The sequence below is a fragment of the Arachis hypogaea genome, chromosome 3, assembly GCF_003086295.3.
Source record: "Arachis hypogaea cultivar Tifrunner chromosome 3, arahy.Tifrunner.gnm2.J5K5, whole genome shotgun sequence".
NCBI classification, from domain to species: domain Eukaryota; kingdom Viridiplantae; phylum Streptophyta; class Magnoliopsida; order Fabales; family Fabaceae; genus Arachis; species Arachis hypogaea.
Window position 1 is genome coordinate 9,536,528 of NC_092038.1, and position 13,653 is coordinate 9,550,180.

At 30.0% G+C, this 13,653-nt stretch overlaps 1 protein-coding gene across 1 annotated transcript; it reads left to right on the forward strand.

Moving 5' to 3' along the window:
- Window positions 1-7,299: 7,299 nt before the first annotated feature.
- Window positions 7,300-8,004, forward strand: LOC112772625 (uncharacterized mitochondrial protein AtMg00810-like). Its single transcript, XM_025817595.1, has one exon. The coding sequence runs from the start codon at window positions 7,300-7,302 to the stop codon at window positions 8,002-8,004; it is 705 nt and encodes a 234-aa protein (XP_025673380.1).
- Window positions 8,005-13,653: the final 5,649 nt, after the last annotated feature.

Here is a 13,653-nt window from a genome sequence, read left to right on the forward strand (position 1 = left end):
GTTTGTTGAAAAATTACTTACTTTTTTCTAATGAAATATTTGCCTACTATACATTAGAAGATTAAATACGTAATTTCTATTTCTGTTGAAAAAATTTGATTACATATCACTTTAGCTATATTCGGTGCCTATTCAATTATTTTATGATGTTTTCTTTTGTGTATAAAAAATCAATCATAAATTAACTACATCATAAAATATATATTTTATATTGATAAAAAAATTTAGATTATATTGCTATACAAAAATTTAATTATTTTTATAATTGATTATTTTGTTAAAAAATATAAAATACATGCATAAACATAGGTTAGATAGCTGTTTTGTGTTTATAGAATATTTTATGTATTTTGTAAGCCAAGTGATTTATTAATCAAAGGTTATTTTAGTAATTCCCTTTATTTGCTTATGCAAATTTTTTTTTTGAAAAAAAATACAAAAGAGGTAACTAAAATATCTTGCAAGGAAATTGTAACATTTAAAAACATTTTCAAAATTTCAAATTTTTTATTAACTTCTTTTAAATTTGAAAATTTAAATGTTTTTATTTTTTAATAATTAAAAAAAATACTGTAATATGTTAATGGTTTTTGTTTGCTAATAAATTATTAAATTAATTTAATTATAAAACAGATTGTTCATGTAATAGAATTGATATTATATATTAGAAAATTTTAAAATTAGTAATTTTAATTCATATTGATTAATATTTTTAGTTAACAGTCTAACATCTTTAATTTAGTAGTCAAATATAATATTTTAAAATATTACTAACTAATAGTTGACTAAAAATAATAAATTGTGTTAATTCTATGGCACTACTTAAGTACTTATGTTGTATTATACATATGGGTAGCATTATTAATTAAAAAAGTATATGTAGATAATAAAAATATTAAATAGAATAATGTTAGGGGTCAGTAATTTTTGTGATTGTTAGCCATCAATTAGCCATCAATAATGATTTGATGGTGTGAGATTAGTGTGAGATTTCATCCAATGACTCACTTTCCTCTGCTAGTTATATGCTGGCCAAAATTCAACAAAACTGCTGGTCCCCTAAACTTTTCCTATTAAATAATATAAATAATGGATATATAAGATATTCAATTATTAGATGTATAGATAGTTATTTTAATATTAAGATTTAGATAAATAATTTAAAAAAATAATATATTTTTATTTTATTGAATTAATTTTAAAACCTATTATTTATATTATTCACAAAAATTATTGTCTACCTAACAAAGCCTTTACTAATTTAGTAGGATGTGAAAGAGTATGGTAAAGTGGTAATGTGGCATGGAATACGTAGTAGATTAGAGAGAGTTGTTATATGGTGGGTCGTGGAGAGCAGAGGTTGGTGTATGAATGTGTCACATCAGGTAACAAAGATGTGAATGTATGAAATGTACGACTATAAAGGGTAGTATTAGGAGGAGACATACACATTGTTGCAGGCACACAAGTGGGGGATCTTTGCATAATTCAAAAGTGTGGGCACTGCAGACACACAATGTGCAAATTGGTAGAGAATGTGGGCAATATTACACACTCTAATTGCTTCATTGCCACACAATACAGCTGTATAAGGACCCAAATACACCAACTCTCAATAATATAAATGCGCTTTGCTTTGTATATTCACTTCAAATCAAGGTTACGAGAACTAGACCCGTCAATAAATCAAATCTTTGATTTAATAATTTACTAATTTGATTAGAGTTTAACTGAGTTCAATTAATTTAATTAAATATTAAATAAAATTATTAAAAAATTTATATATAATTTTAAATATATAAATTTAATAATTTTTAATTTAATAAAATTTAGATTTTTATAATTTTACATAATAAATTATTTATAATCTAATATTAAAAATTTACAAATAATTTCAAATATCAAAATTTATAATTAAAAAATTTAAATAATATTATATTAATTTATTTTTTAAAATTATTTTATTTAAACTTTAAATTATAAATATTTAAAGTTGAATCTTTTAAATTCTCACATCTCTATTTTTGTAACCATTATTTCATTACTATTATTATTATTATAAATAATCATGCTTAAATAGAGATATCTACCTATTGACTTGTACATTAATTAGTGTACTTTTTGCCTTTTAACGAGTTTTGGGTTGAATTTTAAGAATAAAAGAAAAAATATTCTTGTTTGAAGATTTTTATTCTCTTTTAGCCGAATTAAACTAATAAGCTAATTAGGTTTTTAGTTCAATTAAGAAAAAAATTATAGATATATTCAAATATACTTGGAGACAGATCCTGTTTTGCTAGTGAAAAATAAATAAAATAAAAAATGAGTGAAAAAACGACTACTCATGGATGGTTAATATGGTGATAAAGAAGTTTGTCTATTGTAGAATAGACTAATGAAGGTGGTTTTGTTAGAGATGTCTATGATTACAAGACCAACTCTCACGGTGCAATTGAAGTTCATAAGGGAAAAACATTTCAAATCAGAACTATAGACTTAAAGAGATTCAACCCTATTGTAAGAGACAAGCAAGTGCTGAATGATAATGAAATTGCCTCCTTATAAAAATATTTCACATGAACTACTTGGAATCAAAGACAAAATAGGTTCCCCCAATAGAGATTCTTAGCTTCTATCTTGGCCAAAATATTTAAGTGCTATTTCAAGTACTCTATCTATAGCATCACCCACAACTAGGTTATACATACATTGTTGTCCACCACCTTCTATTTAATTTCCTCCACCATATCTGCTACATTAAATACCGCCATCTATACACTCAAATTTTTACATATTGGATAATTTTAGTGTATAATGTAAAAATATTTGATCATGATTATAAAGTAGTATAAAATATTTATTTTGTAAATAAAATATTATTCTTTTAATTATAAAAAGACAAAATATCAATAACATTTTATAAAAATCTACAACAACATATAACACATAATTTAGGTCACTTTTAAAAAATTCACCGCTCATAATCTAATATATAAAAAAAGTTCACATTTGTATTTTATCTTTTTTCCTTTTTTTATATAGAATATATTATTATATCAAACACGGTCAATTCTAATTATAAATTATATAAGCTAATTTTATATTTGTTAAAAATTAAATTAATTTGATAAATTATCTAACAAAATACTTATTACATGATAAAGACTCTATAATGCAGCAACTGTATCAGATAAAAAGGATTAGTTAGTGTAACTGAAATTAGTTAGGTTGTTAGTATGCTATACAACTGACAACCAGTGCAGCAAGTCAATTATGTTAGATTAGTTAGAAATTGTACATATATCTATTATTACAACTAGTTGAATTTTAGATTCTTCTAAATCAATTTTGTGAGAAATGAAATTAGATTCTTCCTTCTCTCTTCTTCTCCTCTTTCTCTGCTAGTTGATCCTTCTTCTTCTTGTTGCTCTCTTCTCTTGCTTCGTTTCCTCCCTTTCTCTTCTCTTCATACTTGAACTCACTTGACAGAGTTGATGAGAGTTGCTCTGCTTTATCCATGGCTGTTTCAACATGGTGCGGTGAGTGTGGACTGAAGTAGAGGCTCCGATCACGAGATCGAGTGTGAAAAGTTCCGATCTGAAGAATCGTGCAACTGTGCAAGGATCTTAAGCAAGGAAGCTTGGGATCTGGTCAGTAGAATTTGATGACCCTTGAAAATTGAAGGTTTTCTTTGAGAAATTAAGAAATTGAACCAGAAATGGCAGAACAAGTTCCGTAGAACATTGACATTCAAGTTCTTGCAAACCTGTTGAATCAGGTCAATCAGCTACAATCAGCTACAAACCGTGCGAACGTGAATCCGATCATGGATCCGGTGAGACCTTATTTTCTGCATCTTGGAGAAAGTCCAGGAGTGCCTTTAGTTTCAGTAATTCTTGGTGCAAATAATTACCATGCATGGGAGAGAGCTATGTGGAGAGCGTTGAAGTCAAAGAACAAATTAAAGTTTGTTGATAGTTCCATTACTAAACCAGCAGAAGAAGACTCTTTGTTTGAGGCATGGATAGGTGCAACACCTATATTGTGTATTGGTTGAATCTTTGATAGCGCAAAGTATTATGTAGATGAACAATGCCGCTAACATCTGGAATGCGCTGAAACACAGGTATTGTCAGGGTGACTTGTTTAAAATTGCAGAATTGCAAGAAGAGTTGTTTGCAACCAAACAGGGTGACTTGAGCATCATTGTGTATTTTAACAAATTAAAAGGGATTTGGGAGGAATTAGATAATTTTTCTCCTATGCCAGCTTGTAAGTCTTGTATTGGAGAGTGTGACTGTGGCCTTGATGTTGTGAGAAAGCATAAAGAAGACGTGTGTGGTTAGGATGCTAAGAGGTCTCAATGATCAATATGCTGTTGTAAGATCATAGGTAATGTTCATGAAGCCACTTCCCGATGTTGATGCTGCGTTTTCATTGCTTCTGCAGCAAGAATGATAAAATGTGGAATCACTTTAATGTAGAACTTTGATGGCCAGCTTAGACACAAAGTCGAATTATGCCATGAATCCCCAAGCAAGCTCAAACACGAAAGGGGGAAGAGACTTCAGAGGTAGAGGTGGTAGAACCACTTATGGAAGAGACTGCCGAACTCAAGGATACAAGCAGTGCATCTTTGGTGGAAAAATTGGTCACACTGAAGACACATGTTATAGAAAACATGGTTTTCCACCTCATTTGAGAATTGGAAATGGAGGAAGCATAATCAACAATAATATAATTACTGATGAGCATGATGAAAAAGTCAGCAATACACCTCAGGAAGTTCAGCATGACTCCAAGATCTCATTTTCTTCAGCATGACTCCAAGATCTCATTTTCTGTAGATCAAAAGTTAGCATTGTTGGCACTTCTAGAGAAGCAAAAACCACAACAGCAAAGTCATAATCAAACCATCACACTACCATCTAGCCAAGGTATTGCATTCATCATGTCATTAGCTACTTTTAGTCATTGCTCTTGGGTCATTGACTCAGGAGCCACTGACCATGTCTCATATTTAATTAGTACATTTAAAAGCCTATACCACATCAAATTTGTGCATATAAACCTATCGAATGGAACACAAACTGTCACAGATATAACTGGTATCATAGAGTTTACTGCCCAATTTCAATTAGTACATGCATTGTTTGTCCCAAAATTTAAGTTCAATTTGATATCAGTATCGAAGTTGACTAATGATCTGAAATGCAAGTTCATTTTTATGACTCCAATTGTGAGATACAGGATCCAGTTTCCAAGAAGAGGATTGGAGTAGCTGAACAAAGAAGGGGATTGTATGCTTCTAAGAATTTAAAACCAGACACATCAACAAATATCACATCAGCATTGTCATCTATGGTCTTGCCCTGCAATTCCAGTAAAGATGATTAAGAAGAAATTTGGCATATTAGAATAGGTCACATACCATCTCAGAGAATAAATGTGATGCATAAATCATATAGTTTTTTTGAAAAATAAAGCGAACATTGGACCTTGTGACTCTTGTCACTATGCTAAACAAAAACGACTTTTATTTTCTTCTAGCATGTCTAAGTCTATGAATTTGTTTGAGCTAGTACATGTGGATATATGGGGCCCCATTGGAACAGTTTTCATTAGGGGACACAAATATTTCTTGACTGTATTTGATGACAAAAGTAGATATACTTGGATTTTTTTCATGAAATCAAAGGCTGAGACAACTTCTCTTGTGCAAAAATTTATAAATCTTGTTCAAACACAATTCAATGTTTCTGTGAAAAAGATCAGAATCGATAATGACCTTGAATTCAAGTTAAATTCTTTCTACAATTCCAAAGGCACAGTGCATCAAACAACATGTGTTGAGACTCCTCAACAAAATAAAATTGTAGAAAGAAAGCATCAACATATTTTAAAAATAACTAGGGCATTAATGTTTCAAGCAAACATGTCAAAGAGTTTTTGGACATATGCAGCAGCACAAACTATTCATATTCTTAATTGCATACCTAGCATTCTATTACAAAATGTTTCTCCTTATGAAATTTTAAAAGGAAAATTACCTGAGATTGAATATATCAGAGCGTTTGGCTGCTTGGCATATGCTGCAACCTTGACAGCTCATAGAAAGAAACTTAATAAGAGGGCCCGAAAATGTGTACATCTTGGACACAAACCAAAGACAAAGGGCTATTTGCTATTTGATTTATCAACTAGGGATGTCTTTCTCTCTAGAAATGTTATCTTCTATGAAAATGTTATGCCTTTTGCATCAAATGCATTCTCTAATCCTGGTCAAGCACAAAAGCATACACCATCTAATACACCTACTACATTCACATATCCATTTGACATTACTCACAATACATCTTTTAACAATCCATTACATAACACTGTTACGTATTCACCTGCATCACAAACAGATGTTCCAGATACCACGTTACACAATCATGCATCCCATTCTAATTACATTGCTTCTGATTCAAGTGAGTTCCAAATTACTCATGATTATGCTCCTTTAGATGCTTTTATTAGAGGCTCAGAATTTAAAGCCTCAGGGGTGATTCATCAAGATCACACTGGTCTTAGAAGATCAAATAGGACAAAAAAGCCCCCAACATACCTGAAGAATTTTCATTGTTTGATGTCTTCTGCAATAGATTCAGCTACTCCCAATTCTTTCTTACAGTATCCTGCCTTACAAATAAGTACCTCACTAAAAACAGACCCATTAACTAAACTCATGCATGTAGAATCTAGGAATTATGATGATGCTGTTACAGATGCTAATTGGAAGTCAGCCATTGATAATGAACTTCTTGCTCTAAATAACAATAAGACCTGGACTTTGACTAGGCTCCCTGATGGTAAGAAAGCAGTGGGTTGTAAATGGGTCTTCAAACTCAAACTTAACCCTGATGGCTTCATAGAGAGGTACAAGGCACAGATTGTAGCCCAAGGTTTCTCGCAAACTCGCAGAGTGGACTATAAGGACATATTCAATCCAATGGTAAAAATGAATACGTTTAGAGTTGTGATGGCTATTTCGGCTGTAAAACAGTGACATTTGTACCAATTGGATGTAACACAATGTTCCTACATGGTGATTTAAATGAGACAGTATTCATAAAGCCTCCACTAGGATTACAACTTCCAAAACCAAGCTTGGTTTGTAGACTGGACCACTCTCTCTATGGACTGAAACAGGCGAGTAGACAGTGGAACACTAAGCTTGCAGCATGCCTCACCAGTATAGGCTATGTACAATCCAAACATGATTAGAGCATGTTTACTAAGATCAATTCAAAGCATATGACTGTGATTTTGGTGTATGTTGATGACCTTGTGCTAGCAGGCGATGATATTGAGGAAATCAACCATATCAAACAGTACCTCCATGACCTCTTCAAGATCAAAGAACTTGGTGAATTCACTTATTTTCTTGGCATGGAGATTTCCAGAGGCCTAAGAGGGGTTGCCATTTGCCAACGAAAATACTGCCTTGATCTCCTTAAGGATTATGGCATGTTGAATGCTAAATCAATTTCGACGTCTATAAATTACAGCACACATTTATCGAAGAACTCGAGCACTATCCTTGCATCAACTTCGGAGTACCGAAAACTTATAAGGCGACTCCTCTACCAAACCAACACCCGACCAGAGCTCTGCTATGCAGTAGCAAAACTCAGTCAGTTCCTTGACTGTGCAACAGACAAACACTTTGAGGCAGCTTTGCAGATCCTCAGATATCTTAGAGGTGCACCAGCCTTGGGTTTATTCTTCTCAGCTAACACAGATTTACTGCCATCAGGGTTCTCTGACAGTAATTGGGGGGCATGTCCTGATTCACAAAGATCAATTATAGGGTATTGTTTCTATCTGGGTACCTCAATCATCTCCTGGAAAAGCAAGAAACAGGATACAGTTGTTACATCATCCTGTGAAGTGGCTAAGGTTCATACTAGAAGAGTTGCAGGTGGATCAAGGGAAATTGATAATAATCTTTTGCGATAGTCAGTTAGCTCTGCACATAGCCGCTAATCCCATCTTCCACGAACGGACAAAGCACATTGAGGTTGATTACCATGTCGTGAGGGATAAATGGCAAGAGGGGGTGATGAAGTTGCTCCCAATTTCCAGCACTGAACAAACAGCTGACATCTTGACAAAAGCCCTCGCCCCCAATCCGTTTCGAGCTTGTCACGCCAAACTTGGATTAATCGAAGCATCCAATCCAAGTTTGAGAGGGGATGTTACATGATAAAGATTCTATAGTGCAGCAGCTGTATCAGATAAAAAGGATTAGTTAGGTTGTTAGTATGCTATGCAACTGGCAACCAGTACAACAAGTCATATATATATATATATATATAGTTGAATTTCAGATTTTTCTAGATCAATTTTGTGAGAAATGAAATTAGATTCTTCTTTCTCTCTCCTTCCTCTGCTAGTTGATCCTTATTTTTCTTGTTACTCTCTTTTCTTGCTTCCTTTCCTCCCTTTTTCTTCTCTTCACACTTGAACTCACTTGACAGAGTTGATGAGAATTGTTCTCCTTCATCCATAGCTGTTTCAACAATACTATTTAAATAATTTTGTCAAAATAACTAAATCTATAATAAATAATATCGAATTAATTTATAATTTATTATTAAAATTGTAGAGTAAAAATTAGCTAATATATTAAATTAACTTGAACAAAAAGGCAATTATACTTTTGAGTTGGTTGTCAGATCAAATATTTGTTAACAGTTTAAAAAAATATAATTTTATCTAATATAAAATGTTGCACTTATAACATTCTACTCATTATAAATTGAGATGTTAAACTAGTTGAAGCATAAAGATAGTAGTAATCAAATGAAACCAACAAATTAAAAATGAATAATATATTAATTACAGAAGTGGCTTCTTTTTGGAAATGAATTATCCTCATTTTCTCACAGGTTATTCAATGCTACCTCTTCCTGTATATGACATAATAAGATATGACAGTGTCATATAAAATAATATTTAGAGAGAATTTTTCTGTAACAGTTAAACAGATTAGTGTTTACACATAAAGAAACCATGTGACCTATAACCTATATCAGAGATTCTAAGGACGTTATTAAAAATATTATCTATGGCAACAAAATAATTTTTTTTATTTTTCATTTTTGGTATTTCTTTAAGATGCTCTCTGTAGAGTTCCATACTATTATTATGAACAAGAATAACTATATGTCTGGCTCAACTAAGAAGCTATATATATTATTGAAAAAATTTTAAGTGTAGCTAAAATACCAATATCTCAGTAATTTTAATCGTTAATTTTATTAATATATATTATATATATTTTATAATTAAAATCAAAGATTAAAATTCGTAAAAGGCCGATGTTCTAAATACACTTGAAATTCTTTTTTTTTATACTTTTAAACTTATAAGTTATTGTATAATTAAACAATTACTCACTCTTTTGTTGTCATCACTATAGTAAACCAATAATAATAATAATAATAATAATAATAATAATAATAATAATAATAATAATAATTTAAATTGGTCTCAATAAATTTTAAATTAGATATTTTAATTTTTAATAAATTTTTATAATTACTTTTGTTAAATAAATTTTTAAAGATCAATTTAAATGTTTACTCTAATAATGACAATATGATGATAAATTACTAAATTTAGTTATCTAGTGACACTTTCTTTTCAACAAGTCTATTTTGTATCAACTATTTATGTTTATGAGCCATACTACATGACCAATAGTTTTGTAGCATGTAACCTGTATAAAAAATATTAAAAAAGGACAAAAAAACCAAAAAAAAAAACAAGAAAATCAACTAACCAAGTATGTTCTATTGTTCTCCCTCATTTTTGTGAATGAGAGAGAGTGAAAAACTGAAAATTGGATTATTGACCAAAAACCGTTAGGTTATCTAGACGTTTTCTATTTACATTTTTGGTCCAAATTATTGTTTTGTTTCATTTTATTAAACAAGTAAAATAGGCCCAATAATAATATGGAACCCACAACCCAGCCAGTGTGCTACTACCTCTTGGACCTTCTTATGTGGCCTGTAATTTAATTGGGTTCATAAAGGGATATTCTGCACCTCATGAAAAGCAAATTTATTGTATGGATATCAAACAAAAAGAAAAATAAAAGTCTGAAAAAAAGTTACAAAAAAGAAAACGGGGAAGAACTGCTGAAATAGAGTACTCCGACTCAAAAGAGTTTAAAAGAGGAAAATGAAATAAAATAAAGTTGTTATAACCAAATTGAATTAGTTGAGCAGTCAATTCACTCGTAATATTAAAAGTTTAAATTCTGTCTCATGCAGCAACTCGTTGCCAACAATAAACCTTTAAAAGAATTATCCGGGTAATCTTCAATTATGAATTTTGTTATCAAATCACACATTTTTAAAAGTTAAGTTGTTAAATAAAAATATATGAATAATTATATACTTAATATGAAATGAGAAGAACCAAGTTCTAATTTTTTAGCACAACAACAATAAAGTTTTGTCCCATTAAGTGGGATCGGCTATATGGATCAAACGACGTCATTGAGCTCTATCATGTCTATAGAGAGATCGTTTACATAGATCTTGTTTGATCACCTCATGGATGGTCTTCTTAAGTCTTCCTCTACCTTTCACCCATTGTCCATCTTCCATCTCATCCATCATTATGTTTGGATGCTCTATCGGTCTTCTTCTCACATGTCCAAACTACGCGATTCTACTATTTTTTCCACAATAGGTGCTACTCTAACTCTCTTTTATATATTCGTTCCTAATTCTATCCAATCGCGTATGACCACTCATCCATCTCAACATCTTCATCTCTGTCACACTCAACTTACATTCGTGCTCTCCTTTGGTCACTCAACACTCTGTACCATAAAGCATAGTCAGTCTAATAGCAGTACGATAGAATTTATCTTTAAGTTTTAAAAGCACTTTTTTGTCACATATAAAATCAGACACACTTCACCATTTTACAATTTTAATAAAATTATTTATTTCAAAAATTTAAACAGTTTGATTGAGATACACAAATAAAATTTTCTATAGTAAAAAAATAAATAAAATGATAAAATAAATAACTATTTATCATTGAATTTACACTATGTATAAGTCCTATTATTTTAATTCAAATATAATTAAATATTTAATTTTTTACTTTATCAATCTACAATCTTTTTATTTTTAAAAAAATAATCTATAAAAATTATATATCTAACACCACATTAATTTATTTGCGATGGATACATTACTACCTATAGTTTTGGTAATAAGTTTGAATTGGTCCTTGTTCATTTATTCAGCCGCTTAATGTATATAGCATTATAGCACATGCATGCATCATTGAAAACATGATTCATTTGACCATTATTATATGGGTCTATCTTATAGTTTATTACACGTGGAACGTTGAAACCGAGTAGATGCCAAAACATTTGTGTTCTATGTTCCAATGTTACACGCTTGCACTAATGATTAGGAATAATTTGATACGTGAAAGCCAAGGTATATGTATGTGTGTGTCTACCACTATGCTTTTGAATTTTGAATCTTAAGCATTGGTTTCAAGTTTCAACTCATCATCATACATACTTTGTCTCGTTGGACTTAGACCTAACCAACAACATTATAGTTCTCACAAAGTTGAGAGACAAAATAAGCTTCATGCATAATGTGACAAAACTCATAAGCCAATTGATGCAACCCCATAAACACACATGAGATACTTAGATTCTTTAACTAAAAGTCCATCAATTTTTGAATATATATGTAATTAATTTTTATGCACAGTCATTTTACACGTGCATCAAATCACATAACGTCACATTAACAAAACTAATAATTATCTTTTAAATTGACTACGTAAATAGCCATCTAAAAAAATAATTATGATTGTACAATTTTATACTGTCAGTGCATCAAAATTAAGCTCAAATAGAAAGAGATTTTTATTCTTTTTATTAAATTTATGTTGAGTCAAATTAGTAGAATTCAGACAATATATAGAATCTAAATCGACAAAAATTCAATTAAAATGATAAAAATTGAAAATAAGGATAAATTTAAAAAAACAATGGAAATCAGCCAATATAAATTTTATATTTATAATTTTTTAACTTTTGGATTTTTTTTAAATTGATTGTTATTGTTCTTTAATTAGCATGACTTGAAAAATAACAAGATGAAAGTAAGCAATGATATTATAGGTGAATTGACTCATGGTGAAATACACTTGAGTACTTGTCTATAAGTGGTTAGATTCTCATATTCTTTCTAGAGGATGTTGAGGGATTTAAGAAAGCAAATAATGTAACGTGTTAAAATTTGACAACCTTGATAATTAGCCTTGTATAGTTATTGTTGAAAACGACATTGAGTTTAGACCACTTCTTGTTGCAACTTTTTGAATGGGAACAAAATTAGAGTCTTAAAGAGTGAATTGAATCAATTGATAGATATTAGTCCGACCCGTCACCAAGCTAAGTTTTTACTTCTACACTATTGATTCCATTTTTAATTTATACTATACACAAGGAGAAAATGACCTCTCATAACGGGAAATACATCCTCTCAATTTTTTTTAACAATTAAGAGAATAAAGTGTGATCTCTTACCATTAATTTTATAAATATGACAAAAAATAAATATAAAAAAAGAACAATAAAAAATTAAAAATCATATTTTACACTCTCAATTTTTTTTAACAATTAAAAAGATCATTTCCCTTGGGATATACACGGCTAGATGTTGGTCGATTAATTAGCTAATCATAAAAATAGTCACAAAACTCTTGTTAGTTTTCTAAAAAAAAATAATTTGTGAGGAATTAGTTAGACCGATGCTTTCTTTGTTAATTTCACATCATAAAAGTAATGAGGCAAAAATGATGGTCTAAATTCGTAAAAGTAATAGATTAAAAGGTTGTCAAGAATTAGCGACAAATTTTATTGTAACTACATTATCGTTAAATTGAAGTGAATTTCATAGATAAAATAGAATACTAAATCCTATAGGGATATGTCGCATTTTATAGCAAATATAAAGTTAATATTTAAAAATTATTAATAAAATTTGTAATAATTTATCATTAATCTAAAACTATTTTTAATGAGACAGTATGGTTAAGAAGTCTTGTTAATTACTAGTCAATAATCAATAATCAATCACTCACAATATTAATGCAATTGCATCACTAACAAATTAAAAGATATCTCACGTTTTAATCGCAATGAAGTCTCAAATTTATCACCATCATCAATAACAAATCTATTGCTAATTGGTCATAAATAAGCGCTTTTTTATCTAAACAAAGATCCCATTCTTTACTTCTAATAATATGGATAGACGTTTCCATTCAAAAAAGCTTAGGTTTGTGGTTGGACTATCCTTTGGTTAGTGTGTAGGTCACTATGTTGGCTATGGATTTTTTTCTAGCTAGACTGTTAAGTTTAATTATGTTAGATACTTTATTGAGTTGTTATATTCGCCATATATTTCGGACATAACACTTATTGATATTTATTTATATGTTTATTTTTGGTATCTAATCATGTTTTAATAAAAAAAAATGTTTAGACACTTTTAATTATATCTAAATATCATAACATGTCAGCATGCACAATCCTATTATTAATAT